Here is a 17,370-nt window from a genome sequence, read left to right as displayed (position 1 = left end):
ACTTCAAAAGACATCCCACACACTGTGTCTAATTCCCTGCTGTAAATAAAATCAAATCAATTTGAGCGTGTGGCCAGTCATTGATTCAAAGTGTACTGCCTTGCTGTGGAGAATGGCAGCCAGCTGGGGTAGCTTTGTGGTGGCTAAGGGGCACAGGGGGAGGCATCACACGCTTTCATCTTCAGCACAGCACCGTGAGCAGCAAACACGACACAGAGAAGAAGAAGCCTCTGTTCCAAACTCTCAAGGCCCTTAAAGACTTAAGATCCCAGCAGAAGCCTCCAGCATAGCTCCTCTGTTGGAGGCTGTGTCTCGTCAGCAGCACCTATGGAATCCACGCATGGGGACATCTGACTATTAATGAGGTTTTGTTTTTAAGCACTTAATTATCACACTATTATGTTATGCCTGCTGTTTTTTTTTGTCAATGCTTAAGTGAGTGACGATAATGATGAAATGAAAGTATTTGCCACACACACTGCCAGTGGTGGGGTTGAAGGACAAATCAACTCAAACCTCTCCCCAGTTTTAGCCCAGGGAGCTAATTTAGGAAGAGAGTCTAAGCACACACAGAAAAGATAGATGCACAACATGGTGACACATGATTTACACCATAGGAATGAATAAATGGGCCAATTTAAATGCAAAATGCAGGGTGGAGTGCGGCTGTTGATCAACAGAAACCGTTTGGTTACATCGCGTCACCCTGTGAGCTCGTAAATAACACAGAGTATAATGACTTCTGTTCAGATGTGCTCTTAACTATTACCCCCGACGTGTGGACATCCTCATGTTTTGATTTCCTACCCCCTGTGATATTCTTCTTGCGGCGTAATTGCATCTGTCCGCCGGTTCATTGAGCTGACGGATATCTAGCGCAGTACGGAGAGCGCAGGAGATCCTCCAAAGATCTGTGGGCCCGAGATGCCTCATATCTGCGATTCCTCTTCTTAAATTGTAAGCCCCCATCGAAGTTTAATCAGTGGTTGTATTTCATCTCAAGACCCACCCAACCTCTTGCCATCCGGACAGACAAGCTGAAGTTTTATTTTCCAAACATAGGTATGCTTATTGATGCGTTCCTATACTTCCCCTCGGAAAATAACTTGCAGCTCTATAAACCGGCCTGTTCTGGTCTACGTCCGCAGGCCACAATCACAATCTGTATCATGGACAGCTATTCTCCCACACTGCCATTCTACAACACACTCAATGTTAAAAAATGTTCAGTGGTATTCCTAAAGAAAGTGGTGGTTTCCGTATTCATACTACAAAGGCCGAAGAAGGTGCTTTGACCGGAAACACGAGTACTGAAAAATAATATTCTCCCCAGTTTATTCCAAGTTTCCAGTAAGCGTTATACTTTAGTATTAATTGAAAGGGCTTGCTCAACACCGTGAAGCCATTATTCGGTTTGCCACCACACTGCAAACTAAGTATGGGTTCTTCCTTCTAAGAACCAGCCATGCTTGTTTTTATAATGGATGTGATTTCAGAGCCACTACCTGTCAGCCTGCTCTTCTGGCATGTGATTTATTACAAAACAGATCAGAAATGAAAGTGCAAAAATGACAATGCAGATAAGCAGCTCGATGAGTACACTGATACGGCAGCACCCAATGGTTCTGATGGCAAGGTGATAAAAAGGAAATTCAAACTCTTTGGCAACAAAACAGCGCCATTTGTCATCAAATAAGGACGCTTGTTATCATCCCTTTTGCTTGGCCTCATCATCCGTCTTCCTTTTAGCCTGTATCACCATCAATCTGGCCTCATTTATTTTAATTGTCTCGTGTTTGCTAAACTGGCAAAGTCAATGGAGGACAATAGCAAAGAGGCTAATTTGGAAAGTGAGCCATGGGAGGTATTTCGGTATTTCTTATATCCTGCACATCATTGTTGTTAGCCCAACAACCTCTAAGTCAAAAGTGGTGCACAATAGCAAGGGGAAGATCCAAACAGGCAGCGGATAATAAATAGACACAATATGGTGAGTTTTCTTTACAGCCAACTGTTGGAATTAACACTGCTTAGAGAACGAAACACACTTGAATATTAAACACTAAATTATACATTGTAGCAAATACGTTTCAAATGATACTTTATCTCACAACATGCAACCATAACAAATGAATGAATCAGTCTGCAATAAATGATATGTGAACAAAGAGTTTGCTAAATTTGTATTAGTTTTGTTTGGCACAACACATGGGATAGAAAAGCTGTTTCAACTATATTAACTTACTGAACAGCAAAACACAGACACAAGGAAATCAATATGTGAAAGGAAACACACATTCAGTAATTATGCCATCGGATATCTACATGCTGTGCACTAGCAGATCTGCATTTCTTTGCAGTAAAGCTTATGTTTCTTTGGCAACACACCAAATACCCAAATCAATCAATATTTTTAATTACTGGACTAACTTTTACTCAAGCTCTCCCACACACAGGATTCCCTCAGAATGATTCCATGCTGTGACGATAAGAAACAGAATGAAACCAATTAGAACCGTTCATTCTGGTTCACATGTAAACAAAAGAGAAAGACTTTCTTTAACTAACTAAACCAGTAACCTTAATTTTCATTGTGGCTTTTCAACGATAAACAAATGTTTTGCATTTAAGCATTGCAAAACATTGGGGATTGGCATCGATGGGAAAATGGATTCACAGACAAACCTAACCTAAACAAAGAGCTGTGCTTTAAGTCCAATTGTCACAATGAAATTGGTTTTGTATGCCATTAGTATTTGCCAGCGGCAAAAACATTGATTTATATTTTTATCAGAATATAACCATGCTAGAGACAGAATTATTGTTTTGATTGTTTTCTTCATCGGGCTAAGGATCCTATCTTAGGTTTACCTCGATGGCTTTGCCTCTTGGTATGAGGTCTATGATGCAATGTTGTAACAAACAGCTTGTCAATCTAGCTAAATGCGTCCGTCTCTTACCTGTCTATTGGAATAATAGCTGTGGGCGGCTTCAATGCCCTTTAAGCTAACACTCCCCACCTGGCTGACCACATCAAGCACATGATATTCTGTGGAGCCCAAGGCCCTGTCCATATATCGTTCCCTCATTCCCTGTATAGCGTACCTTTATATATATTATACAAAATACCATGTTGTAGTGCAGTTGGAAGAAATCTGAGTTTACTAATTCCAATGCATAATTCACTACTGTATATCTATTACTGTAAAAGTAGTGTTGATCTGATATCCCCACAATATCCTGTGATGCATACCAATTTTAATTTCCAATTCATCCATACATCCAGTGACATCTACACGTGTCTGTTTGTTTGTAACAGATACATATATATATTTATAAGTCATTTATCCAAAATCCCCCTATTCCTTGCCTTCCTTGTTACCTTAATATTGTAGTATATAGTGTCCAAAATAAAAGGAATAGGAAATGAGTGAACAAGTGAATGACTTTGAACCAGACTCCAGTATCGTGAAGAGTGGCATCAGAGGGTCCAGAACCCTGGACAGAATCCCTCAGACCAAAGGCTCTGGTTGCCATCAGCATTGGTTCAAATATATATGGTTCCTCCTTCTTGCGTCTGATTGGACATGGTAGTCATGACCTTCTGAGAATGCGTCAAGTGTCTTCCACTCAAACCCCATTTACTGGGTGCACTGGGAAATTTGTTTTCCTAATATTTTAAAGTGTGCAATGACATTTTAAACAAATTTATAATACAATTTAACTTAAATAATCCCACCTTTATCTTGGTTAAATTAAAGTTTCTTTAGGTATGACTCAAGAGCAGAAAAGAGTGGAAGAGAGCAAGGCATTGAAACAAACCTAAAAAAGCTGCTCTGCTCCCTCCCTTTGTACATTTCTCCACCATTGAGGAAGGCTGCATTTTATGCACCTGTGATTGACAGGCAATACATTTTCCCCGAACCAATCACGAAAAAGATGTCCTGATTGGTCAGAAATGAACTGGAAGTGGTCCTAAAGCTAAATTGGCTAATACAGAGGCAGGTGCAGTCAACTCAAAAGCGGTATTCTCAAAGGCATTTCAATCACAAATAACTGACTGCTGGCTAAGCCATTGGTAAGGTTTTCCTTTAAAAAAAAGCTCTTAAATCTAACCTTAAAGCACCTTCGAGGTTGCAATGTGTAAGATTGAGCTCCTCACAGTTTGTGGGCGGGAGTTTTCAGAATTCAAAAACTCAATAACAGTGTTTTGTGTGCTCTCACTGGCTGTGAACTGATTAGCCAGGCCTGCTGGGTGGCGTGAGGGAGAGGGGTGTCAATATTACGGTTTATGTACAAAGAGGGAAAGGAGAGTGGTACAGCTGACCAGCCTTTTTATCAACATTTTGTAGTCCAGATGGAGTGTACACATCCCTATACATAATGCACTGCTTTATATACCTTACTGTTAGAGTAGTGTTTATCTGATGCATACTTATTTCACCATTATATTGCATGATGCATACTTTCATTTCCATTTTCATCCAAACATCTGGTGGCATTCAACATCTATTTTTTGTACACACAATAGAGTATATATATAGTGAGATTCTCTTTAAACAAAGACAGTGGTACGGGCTGACCGGCACGTTTTATTTGTAGAATATATCAATTATATGATTTATTGATAATAATAGTACAAATAAAAGCAATTTAAAATTAAAGGATGGGGCTCAATCTAAAAACATTTATATGTATATCTATATACTTTATTATCAAATATGTATGATATGTATTTTAAAACACACCTACTACTACAATATGAGAATGAGATGCACAACCAAAACATGTAAGTCTCTTTTGGAGCAGAGATCGGCAGAGTCGCAGAATATAATAAGACGACTTGATATGTTATTAATTAGCGTTCACTGGATTTATGACTCACTGTTATCTGAGGAAAAAAAACAACAACAACACATCCTCGCCGTCTCCATGACAACCTCCTCCAGTTGACTGGACGTCGGGATGCTGCATGCTAGGCTACGCTGTGCACACACCATGGTGTAAGGAGACCTCCTTTGTTCCGTTCAGTAAAAACGACCCAAAACTGACAAAGTGAGTGACGCTTTCGATATTATTATTCTTCGTGGAGATGAAACGTGTCGTTATTCAACGGAGGAGTGTTTGCATTCCGAAGCATGAAATATTTGCAGGGATTCTGCTGCTTCATTAGCATGCTAACGGCTAAGCTAGCTTGGCTAGCTCTGCTCCTCCCATTAACCAGTCGAACAGGGCTAGCTGGTTAGTAGCGGGGCTAGTAGCTCCGCTGGCTAGTGCTAGCTGCATGTAAAAGTTAAACGTTCCGATATTTCATCCGGTTATCCTCCGTGCACATAAACAACGTTGTGTGTCAGTATATCACAGTGTTTAAACAGGTTGATTTTTGCACATTGACATTCATAAACATTCTGTTAGCGTGGTCTGTTAGCAGTCTTTAGCTTGCGAGGAACATCAGAAGACAGGCTGCTTTGTCTTTGTCTGCTAGCAGCTGATTACAGTCACACAGCAGACGAGCCGTCTATAGACGTTGAATGATATGCTTCAAGGGCCGTTCAATACGTACAACACTATAGGATGTACTATTTCAACACCAAAGGCACCAAAACATGATGCTACTACTCCATTAAGCTTACAACTAAATTACAAATGAGGATGTGATGATGTACAGAAACCACTGCGGTTTATTCATGTATAATATAAATATATAGTTACGTTTGACACTAGTAGATATTTCAACCACATAAGTAGGAATGTCACACTGATAATAATAATATACCTAATAGTAATACGAGGATGATTGAGATGTATTCAATTTTGTAACGTTCCCAGGATAAATCAAGCATCAGGGAGGTTGCCTTAGTGTTATTTAATTGAAGGCAGCTACTGTAATTTATTCATCTGGATTCTGTGTGTTGGTTAACATGCATGGCATGCACATTTTATAACATCAAACAATAATTAGCCTCCGAAACTGGTCAATTTACTTTTTCCTCACTGTCCTCACTGTGCTGGTGTTTAAGACTACAGAAATATGAATTGAAACATATGAAAATGCATTTATTTAGCCCTTACTTCGTGTGTGTGTGTGTGTGTGTGTGTGTGTGTGTGTGTGTGTGTGTGTGTGTGTGTGTGTGTGTGTGTAATGCAACCTCAGGGCATCCTTTCAGCAGAATATCACAGACATGATCAGCCATTTAATTGCCAGCCAGATGTTTTGCACTTTGGCATGCTTTTCCGATGATATTTAAATACAGCTGAGTAGGAGGGCTGTATGTTTCTGCCACGCTGCATTTCATCCACTGAACGTCTCTCTGCCTGACTTAGTGGACCGTGGCTTGAAGCGCCGGCAGGTGAAGCCCCTCGCCGCCTCCCTGCTGGATGCCTTGGATTATGACAGCTCGGATGACAGTGACTTTGAAGTGGGCGATGCCTCAGGTAAACCACAGCGTGTGTCATTCCTAACACTTCGGCTCACACGGATTCTCCTTTTATTGTCGCCTCCTTCATCTTGTGCACTCACTTAGGATGTGTAATGGTGTCGTGTTTCAATTTTTTCTGTAATCTTTTGCAATAAGAAAGGAACACACTTCTTTATACTGCATGAAACCTGGGCAATGGGGAGGCCCCTCGGACAAGAATGGGCATCCGTTTGATAAACTCCCTGAACTACAAGGCAATGACCGACGCACATCAGGATGACCAGCGTCTCTGTTTCCACGGCCCTCTACTGAAGCTGGTAAAGGCTCGTTCATATGTTTAGAGGAGACGTTGTAAAACCCTTTCCTCCTCAGCTTCAGACATCACGGGCATTGGGAGTGACGAGGAGGGCTCCAAAGGCAGCGCGGCGGGCTCCGACAGCGACTCGGACAACGCCACATCTGCCCACCGCGGCGCGGAGGAGGCAGGGAAGGAGCCGGTCACCTCGGACTGCGTGATCGTGGAGGAGGAGAAGGGAAGGCCCTCCTCGGACGGCTCCGGCAAAGAACCCGCCGCCGCCATGGCGGCCAAGGGCCGGCGCAAGAGCAGGAAGAGCTCGGACACGGAGGCGGCGGCGGGCAGCGGCGGCGAGGGCTCGGGGCCGGGCTCGGGGAGCGGGGACGCGGACGTCAGCGCCGAGGCCGGGGCCGGGGCCGCCGCCGAACCCAAGAAGTGGAACTTCCGCCGCAACCGGCCGCTGCTGGACTTCACCACCATGGAGGACCTGAACGAAATGGACGACTACGACAGCGAGGACGACAACGACTGGCGGCCGGCGGCGGGCAAGAAGAAGAGCAAGGCGGCGGCGCAGAAAGGCCTCGGCGGCACCGAGGGAGAGGAGGGCGGGAGCGGGACAGACGACGATGATGATGACGACGGGGACAATGACGACGACGATGACGACGAAGACGGGGATAACGATGACGACAACGACAAGGATGAGGACAAGGAGGGCAACAGCAGCAGCAGCGACAGCGACAAGGAGATGAGCAAACCCAAGAAGAAGGCCAAGAACAACAGCTCCTTTGACGACGAGCTGACCAATGACAGCACGTCCCAAGAAAAAGGCAACAAGGTAAGTGTGTTCCTGGGCTAGTAGATGATGTAAACGAGATCAGGTAGGACTCGTTCAACAAGGTGGGAAACCAATCCCGTTTTTCCCGTTGCTTATGGCTCAAATCATCATGCATTGTTTAATTGTGTATTTTTATTTGATGGGCTTGACTCTACCCTTTGTTGCTGGTACAACTGAGCAAAGATCAAAGATTAAGCAGCTGATAGCATTTAGAAGCTCTTATACATGACTAGATATCGTAGATGTTTGCAAATATAGAATAGATTTACAATGTCCTAATGTCTTGTGTAGGATTTTCCCCAGTCACAATTCAGGAGACACCAGGCTATTTCAGCAAACCTTGATCAAGGTTTGCATGTTTTCTGCCAAAAGAACTCCCTTTTTCTGCCAACCCAAACTACTGCAAACGATCACAAGGCTGTGTTATGGCTCACACGTAAGCTACTTTGTTTGGCAGCACATAACAGCATACACACAAACAAACGAGGCACAAAAGTTGTCCACTCCTAATCCCGGTGAAAGTTTGGATGGTATCAGGGACAATCCCGGGAGGACAAACCCGGGCTCTCTGCGCTAATCGACTTAGAGCCGTGTCCATCATCATTGTGGATGGGATTTACCCAAAGCCAAGCGCCCAATGTGCGGTCAGCAAATCGGGGGTTATGGGCCGGGGCGCGGTGCAACGTGGTTCACTGGTTTTCTCGCTGTCTCTTCCCCTCCCCCCGGTCTCCGGCAGGATCCCTCGCTGGAGCTGGCCCAGACCTGGAGCGCCCAGCGGATGGAGCATATCCTGATCTGCTGCGTGTGTCTGGGGGACAACAGCGAGGACGCCGACGAGATCATCCAGTGTGACAACTGTGGCGTGACGGTGCACGAAGGTGAGCGGCCACCTGTTGACTCGCCGTATCTGCGACGGGCACATGCATCATGGGCTTCCCGGCATGGGGTTGGCATGGCAGCCATTAGTTCCTCCCTCATGGATATCCAGATATGTTTAACGTTACCGTTGTTAGATAGACGAATCCGAAGATACTTGAATCATCCCTGAAGGGGAATGCAGACAGCAGATCACATCTCAAACACAATAGTCTTTTCATAATAAGGAAATAGTGGGTGACAATAGAATCCAAAAACCTCTCCATCGGAGAAATGTAAATACAGAATTCAAATTTTAATTCGGGTTACAGACCTAGGTATTTTTGCCTTGTAAACCATGGCCAAAACATTGGAAAATGTTGAACGCTCAATTATACCAAATGGTATGAATTGGAAGGCATTTTCCTTTTATAATAATTTATAAATGTAGAAACCAAACTCCCAACTAGTTAAATGTTTTGCCAGTTTACCAGCTGTTCATATGGTAGCAGTCCTCTCTACAATGTGCTTATTTATTGCTAGACAAGGGTTTGTTGAGTGTTTGTTGAACAGCTTACCAGCATTAAAACAGCATGTTGGAACAGCATGGAATGCAGGTGATGCTAACTTACTTTTTATTTTTTATCCTTTATCTAAATAGCTGTGTGTGTGAACAATCTATACGATACAAAAACCTTTGCATATCACTTCTTTGATTAATTTCTCTTACAGCTACAGAGTTGCTGGTTTTACACCTCGTCTTCTCCTGGCATAAGTGTCAATCTGTCCTTGAGCATGGCAGATAACGCAAAGTAATTCCTTCAGACAAGTCGGTTTGTTGCCTTGCAGGAGTTGACTCCGCTATGTGTCAAAAAGTTAATCAGAAATCGGGACAGCTGGTGAAATGCAATGTAAGGGGAAAGGATCCATAAAATGATTCATCTTTTCATCGGCATGTAGAGCAGGTAAAGACTGGAGCAGGCTTATACATTCACTAGCTCTTGGCTTCAACTTATTGTGCCTCTTACAATATAAAATACTACACAAAATGTATCCATATTTTCCCATATTTTGAAGAGACTCTTGCATGTGGCATTTTCGCCCCAACGCCCTCTGTAGCGCTGGGCTCTGCAGTTGATCATCTTTTTCCTAGTCCTTTGTATCTATCCATATTTCATCCAATTAAAATTTAAAACAACAATGTCATAAGAATTAAAGGTATAATATGTAACATATCCGCATTCAAATGTCCCAAAACAACTATAACTATAAATATAACATTACACTAATATTTTACCAATGTTTCCAACAACGTTGAATCCCAGATAAATCTAAAGTTGTATTCACGGTAACGGTCCGTAACAGTTGGGGCCCGTGTCACTGCCGTCATCGGCCCTTTACCCCTAACCTCTGGGGAAACACGCCCCAGCAGTCTCCAGTAGAGACCTTGTTTATTGATGTGATATTTCAATATCGATCTTGATTACTACGATGAACTCCTCTGGCAGGTGGCTCACACCAGCCATTTGCTGGTGTAGTGTTTCCCAAGCAGAGGCTTTGTTTTTAATACGTATCTCCTGTCCGTCCAAGAGAAAAACGCCATCGCCGATTCCAACACATGTGGCATGGCCAGCAACACATTGACTTGCTGTTGCTCTCTCTCTGACCAACACACTGACAACAGACCCGTTTGTAGAAAGCCTCTCCTCTCCGTGCTAGCTCTGAATCAGAACATGCACAGGATTAATGATTGTTGTTGGCTTTTTTCGCTGAGACCGATTTCCCACTTCATTAATAGCATCAATCTGGAGTTGACAAATCAGTATTAGGCATGCCAGGAATACCAAAAAAACTTGATTTAAATACACGGGCTAAAGCTCAACGTGTATTTAGTTAACCGGTATTTTATGCAGTCTATGTTAAGTCAGTTTAACCTGCGTTATATACAGTATATGTTCAGTTAGTTTAACCTGTATTATAAAGTCTATGTTAAATCAGTTGAACCTGTATTATATATAGTATATGATAAGTCAGTTGAACCTGTATTATATACAGTCTATGGTAACTCAGTTGAACCTGTATCATATGCAGTATATGTGTGTTACAACCGCACTAGAGCTCCACTGACCATGCAGTTATTTGGCTGCTTTTCACTGTTGTACAGCTAGTGGGATATACTTCTGAAAAGCCATTTTATTTCATTAGGAACATTTTGAAACTTGAGAGCTCCGCTGCACTAATTGGTATTTTAGTCGGGATTTTGTTTTGTGCAGGGTACTTTTAACATGCCTGTTGAAATCTTGACCAAATGATTTCTCTGTCGAGAGGAGTGCTGCTGCCTGTCTCCTTGGCATGTATACACCGATACACACTTACACTCATACCCGTGTTCAAGTGTTAAGTTCCCTGCGCCGGATCGCTGCAAATCAGAGCGTTCACTCCCTATAGCAATTTGTGCCTGAGTCACGTCGGATAGATGTTCACTGTCTATGATGGCGCCCATGTTCCTCACTACTTTAGACAAAAGTCGTCATAAAACGAACTATTTCGGAATTGTTTCGATTGAGATAAACCTAGCTGCAGTAATTATATATTATACTTTTAATTAATGGATGAAATGATAAAGTATGTTTGTTGAAATAGCAAACAAATTTTTCTGGTTGTACCATGCAGCTCATCTGATGCCATTAGCTGGAATTAGTATAAAGGTTATGTGGTGATGTATGAGTCGTACAGCTGCATTACATGGGTCCACCACACACACACACACACACACATGCAAACAGTATGGAACTGGAATCTCCTGGCATCATTTAGCGTTCGGAAAAAATGTGTTATTAGGCTAATCCAGCACATGTCCTCATCCTTTGTATGGGAGCAGGCCTCTCCGGTGCGTCTAAGTGACTGATCAGTGGTAAAAGCTAAAAGCTTTGTAAGCCAATCACGCAGAAAGCATGGACAACAGCCCCTGGTGTCTGCACTCCCATGAGCGGCACGGGGGACAAAGGCAGGCTTGTGTACAGAGCACAACCAATTACAAATTGACAAGAACCAGGTATTTATCAACAGCTGTGTGTTTGAGCTGCCTTAATAAACCCAGATATTTATTTTCGGCAAGCTTTCTCGCTGAGTAAAATGCTAATATGCTTTGACCTGCTGCACCCAAGCAAGTGATAAATATCCGAGCTTGACAAAGACCGGGTAATTTATATAATAGCCTTAATTGTAACAAGCATTCCTGCCCGTGGTGCACCATATGAGAGAACAGTAGGCAGCTAATGCCAGCGCAGAACAGGATACAAACCAACAAACCACACATCTTCTCAGGAGAATGCTAGTACCCTTGGGTGATATAAATAAGAAAAGAACATATACATACATTTTGTCCAATAAATATAGATTCACAGACCAACATTAAAGTTCATGAGCAACATACAGACAGTGAAACTCTTCTACCCAAGTCGAAAGACGAAATTGTGGCTTCCAAACTATTTCATCAGCCTCGACACCAATGTGACAGATGGGCTATTCAACCTACCCATGTGAATGCGAGCTTATGCTCCGTCTTTTCACCAAATATCCTCTGTATTTACAGGATTCAATTATACTGGAGTTTAAATTTGTTAACCAATTGTTAAATAGTGTAGTGAATTGCAGTTTGCAGATGAGGGAATTATGATAAGCTGGTGTGCATTCTTTAATACATCCATGTTTTTGAGATGTTCGTTTTTCAGGTTGTTAACCTGAAAACTAAAAGTTGTCTCTCACTCTTTTGGAGAAAGTTGTATTCAAAACAAACTGTAGCCATACAGCTGCACACCATCAGGTTATCAAAAGCAACCTATACTCACGTACCTAGGTGAAGTAAACATTGGTTTGTCGTGCTGATTTATATCTAGATTAATGATCAATCTATTAATTGATCATATAAGAGATTAATTTAATCAGGTCTATACATGTAGTTTACCACTATGGATGCAATAAGAGTATTGTATGTAGTAAGTACTGTATGTTGTAAAACATAAACAGGCTGTAACTTCCGGTCTTTCAAAGTAAATAGACCATGGTGACTAGGACAAAAAAATACCTCGTCGTGATTGGTTGAACTGATTTACTTATGACTAGAGCTGTTAAAAATCGACCTCGATGCAAATAACTTCTTTGCAAAACTGAAATGGCGTTGTATGTGTACAGTCCCATTCAGCTCCATGATTTGTAATTCTTTAATTGAAGGGAAAAAATCTCAATGAATAATGGCATTTAATGTAAAGGTTGAATGTCATTTATTCATATTTTTAAGGCTGAATGTATTGAGCAACAATCTGCTAGTATGAAGAAACCACATGAAGACGGAGCACTTTGCACTTTAATACAGTAAGTAAGGGTTAGGGAAGATTCTTTTATATGTTTAGCCTCTCATAGTAAATCTTTTATGATGTTTAATGTTTTGTTTTATGTGGATATATGTCCTGTCTTGTAACATTAGGGACCATGATGGAAATAAGTGCTTGCACTTTGTCATGTTTTTCTTCTATTCCTTGGAAATGTCTTTATTCCAAATAAATCAAATCAAATCAAAATCAAACATGAAACAAGCGCCACCACCTTTTGATAAAGAAAGCCTTTTTAAGACAAGGCCTCGCCGCCTAATTCCTGATGTCTTTTGGTAATCAAACGTTGTTTCTGCAAGATAGTAGAAAGGCTTATTGTGGCTGATAAAAAAGAGAATCATTGCTAGTACAAGCAACCACAAACAACAAACTTTTATATATTATCAATGAAGATAAAAATAAATCCACATTACCAAGAAATAACTCAATTCAAAACGCGATGATGTACGTCTTTGAAACAGAGCAACAAAGTTAAGTTGGCACCTCCACAAGAAGCAACTTGGAAATGAAGCAAGCACAATGCTGGCAGAGAGGCAGGGCAGGTGGGAGTATCATCGCTTTAGCATTTATTACTTTCATACTGGAGTTGTAGTAGTACAGAAAAAAGACTGGACAAGAAAGCCACCAAACACTTATGTCTGTACATTCCTAACCCTAACTCATATATTGGTGAATCCCTAGTTTATACATCTCTTAAATTCAATATACAGCCTCGCATTCGTCAATGGATTTCTGCTGCATGCTCCCACTGCGCTGCAGTGAGAGCAGCCCATACAAAGGTTGATCTAATTTATTACCCTATTAGGAGAATGATGCTTCATCGCTGCTATGGCATAGTTGCAAGATCTAGACACTTCTACCCGGGGGGGGGGGGGGGGGGAGCCAGCACTGCTGCCATCTTAAGGGGAGCTGGACAGCTGTGCAATCTGAAACGGCCAGTCTCTGCCAGGTGCCTGACACCCTTATGTGCCAGCTGCACCCTGGTGCCAAAACCCCCCAGGATGCATAACTGGGCGGCGGGTGAGTGGATGGGTAAGGGGAGGGATTGGAGTGCATAGCTTTCATGACAACATATTGTCACCGCAACTCAGTACTTTTGCATTTTGAATGAGGTCCACATTGGTGTCATGTGTATGGATATCCCTCATGTATACGCATGTTTAAATGGTGTATGTAAATTGCATTGAATTGCTGTTGTTTTGAATATTGAGCATAAGTGGCTTGTGTGTAAATTTAACAAATATTCAGAGCTTGAAATGATGTATTCGGGCCAGCCCTAGTATGTACAATGGATAGTATCAGGCACGCAAACCTTTCACCTTTCGGCAAAATTCCCCATTTGGAAGGTTGTGTAAACCTGCAATACAGGTTTACACAACCAATACAGGGGGGGGGGGGGGGGGGGGGGGGGGGGGGGGCAGAGATGCCTGAACAATTTCCTGTCCTAGACTTAGATAGACTTATAATAAATCCTTAAACCAGTTGGCTTCACTGAGCGGTGCCTACAGAGTGAGCGCATATAGGAAGGTGGCCGATGCCATCAGTGGGGCATAGTGTTGTTTTTATGAAGCAGTGTATGGACTTATGGCAATAATGTCTGGCCCTGATTTGAGCTATTTTATGTCTATTTTAAAGCTCATCTCTGAATCATGTTTTCTCACCATCTGTACATGACTCCGAAAGAATTAATAATTAAAGGGATTATTTTATTGATATGGACCTCTAAACTTTAAATATAACCTTTGACTTGACAGACTGTACTAAGCCTCTTGGAGACCTTCTTCCCTACAGTTTCAATGTGTGGCAAATTTGACAACTGCAAGATGTTCACGTTATCCACATGATCTATCCACAATGAATAGTATTATAACAGAAATAGACACGCACTGGACTGATATATGCCAAGCTTTTTTGGTATCGGTTACGGAGTAAAGAACATGAGGCGCCGGAATAACGATAAAAAAAAATAAAATAAATGACATGCCTGCTTTGCAACCATACTAATAAATCCTTACATTTTAAAATGTTTGGTGTCAGTGTGGTTATGAATAGTTATGAGAAAGTTCCACCTTGGTCTGACTCCTGGGCCTTGAACACGTACAATAAGAGATGGGGACTTGAGCTTGAGACTTGGACTCAAGTCGCTCTTAAGTCCCACATACACTGACTCGAGACTTGATTGAGCCTCCATCACGTCAAAAGACTCGACTCGAGATTTGGAACTCGTGAACTATCTTTATTTTATTTTGGGCGTATTAACCTTAAGGAAATGTCTGTGGAGATGAATATCCTTCCTTGCGTAACCGTAGGCCTCGGGTGCACAAGCCGTGTAATTAGCGTTTTTTGATTCTCATTATCAATCCAGAACCATGCAGTCAAATCTTCATTTATTCTATACAATCACACAATGAATTAATGAGAATGGAACTGTCTAACTCGTTATTTGTTATCCAAGCTTAATAACCACAATAGAGGTAGAGGGCAGAAACCAGCGTAGCTGTCCGTTTCTCTGCCTGTATGTATTGATACGTACAAAGCATATCACATGGGATTTTATGTTGACTGGGGTTAAATGGGTTGTCGGTGTATGATCCTTACAGACGATGGTATTATCCGTTATGGCTCCTTTCCTTAACTTGTCCACTCCAAACTAGACCGCAGTGCTCTCCGTTTACATGGCGTCACGTCTTTTCTTAATGGCATACATTTAATCCGTTCTGCTGACGAGTGGTCGCCAACCTATTTTGCACCTAATGCTAGTCTGAGCTTAGTCAGAATTCAGGGAGCCGAACTACTTCCAAATAACCCAAGTGGTATGACCTTTCTTATGTACAATTACTTAGCGACAGTTTCGCACTCTGTTTCGCCCCCGCTCTGAACAGTAGTCCGCTACTCCACACAGGAGGTCGTCCTGTGTTGTTGTGAGTGAGAGGGGCTGGAAACATGCGTCAACTACCTGAACGGCGCCAGGAGTACTGGGATTACCATATGGGGATTTCCCTCAGTGTGTTTATAGGGTGCTGCGTGCATGTACGTCATCATGAATCGACTAGCCTGTTCTCTGTTTGAATCCATGGCACCGACTAATTTATTCATGCTGTTAAATTTATATCGGACATATCAAAAATGTATTTACTGATTACTACTTTATTAATATAGATTTAGGGTCCAGCCCTACTTTCAGTCCATGTAAGGGTGACAACAGACAAAACGAGGTGTGCATGGTGCTCCGAAATAGTCTCACTCTGTTAGCCAACCAAACTACTGCAAATGATGACAGGCTTGTGTTGTGGCTTCACGTAAGCTTCTTTGTTTGGCACCCCATAACAGCCATTGTTTTCTTCCTTTGCTCTTTGTCCAAATGGCATCGATGCTATCATAATTCATTGTATTCTAGCAGGAGTGCAGTGTGCAACAACATTTTGCTGAAACCCAGCCCCACTCGTTCACACCAATATACATCGTCAATGAAACTATTTTGTTAGGGAGATGGAGATTGTATACCCAAGGCGAGCTCGAAAACTCAATAGCAGGGGGTGGTTCAGAAATGGGCAAAACAACTTGAAGGAGCTGGTTAGGGACAGATGAGAGACGGGGCCGGCGTTTGCTGGAGCTAATGAAAGTGTGTTCCACCGTTCTCCACTCTTTTGTTCACGTCATCTAGTCAGCCACGCTCCCTAACAAACGAGAAGACATGAGGATGAAAGGGAGGCAGGGGAGGGGGGGAGGTTCAAAAGCAGCAGTGAGCCAGGCTCTCCATGTGCTCTCCCTTGTAGAAGAGGTGCTGTATCCGGCCGACGCGACGCTGATTATTCCCTCTTTTCTCCGGCGTCTCTTCCCAAGCGGACATCATTAGACATCCCGACAGCTCTCAGCGCTTTTACTTCGGTCCCCAATGCTTATTACGTTTCTTTCTTGTCATAACTAGCTTTTTTGTGTTTGCCTTTTTTAAAATATATCTGCCAGGGCTTTTTTAGTTTGTAGTCTTATTTGTCATTAAAGTGTAATGCTGTGCTCTGTTAGTCAAGGTCAAGTGCCTGGTTATCTCTCCGCGGACGAATCTCTTGACTGATTCCTCCGTCAATTAAGTGAATGCAGCGTTGCTCCTGTCTCGATCTTAATGAGTTCTGCACAGTAAACTTAACAGCTTTCCTGAATGTTTGAGTTTTTGTTTACGTTGCTAAGTTCCTACGTCGAGATGGCGCTACACAAATACTATACTGCACAAGCAGAATACGACTCACAACACAACAACTGCACTGCAAATAAACCGTACAAATAAACCGTACCGTCGTACCGTCTATGTGAAAGGCTGTGTTTTTGTGTGTGCTGAAAATGAAATGAATTTTGCACAATAGTGTGTTTTCCTCCGTGGTGCTGTCAGGTTGGAAACGGTTCCAACATGCCTCTGTTATGCTGAGTGACCCTCTGTTAAGTTTCATCTCTGAAGCAGAGCACTTTTATCTATCGGCACTCCACAAATACATAGTATTTGCGACTGCAGACCAGCTTTTTGATAATAATAATAATTCCTCTTGCATCAATTCTTCATAAATGTACTTCTTCATAATT

At 42.3% G+C, this 17,370-nt stretch overlaps 1 protein-coding gene across 2 annotated transcripts in view; it reads left to right on the top strand.

The window, feature by feature from the left end:
* The first annotated feature begins 4,967 nt into the window (after window positions 1–4,967).
* Window positions 4,968–17,370, top strand: part of phf14 (PHD finger protein 14) — a 60,061-nt gene continuing 47,658 nt past the window's right edge. For both annotated transcript variants that reach the window (XM_079750137.1, XM_079750138.1), the window contains exons 1-4: window positions 4,968–5,055; window positions 6,325–6,435; window positions 6,792–7,552; window positions 8,289–8,430. In XM_079750137.1, the coding sequence (XP_079606263.1) occupies window position 5,055; window positions 6,325–6,435; window positions 6,792–7,552; window positions 8,289–8,430 (1,015 nt within the window). In that variant the 5' untranslated portion in view covers window positions 4,968–5,054. The remainder of the gene's footprint in view (window positions 5,056–6,324; window positions 6,436–6,791; window positions 7,553–8,288; window positions 8,431–17,370) is intronic.

This window comes from Pollachius pollachius (assembly GCF_949987615.1).
Source record: "Pollachius pollachius genome assembly, chromosome: 13".
NCBI classification, from domain to species: Eukaryota; Metazoa; Chordata; class Actinopteri; order Gadiformes; family Gadidae; genus Pollachius; species Pollachius pollachius.
The sequence above is the reverse complement of the archived record's forward strand: the minus strand, read 5'-3'. Positions and strand labels throughout refer to the sequence as shown.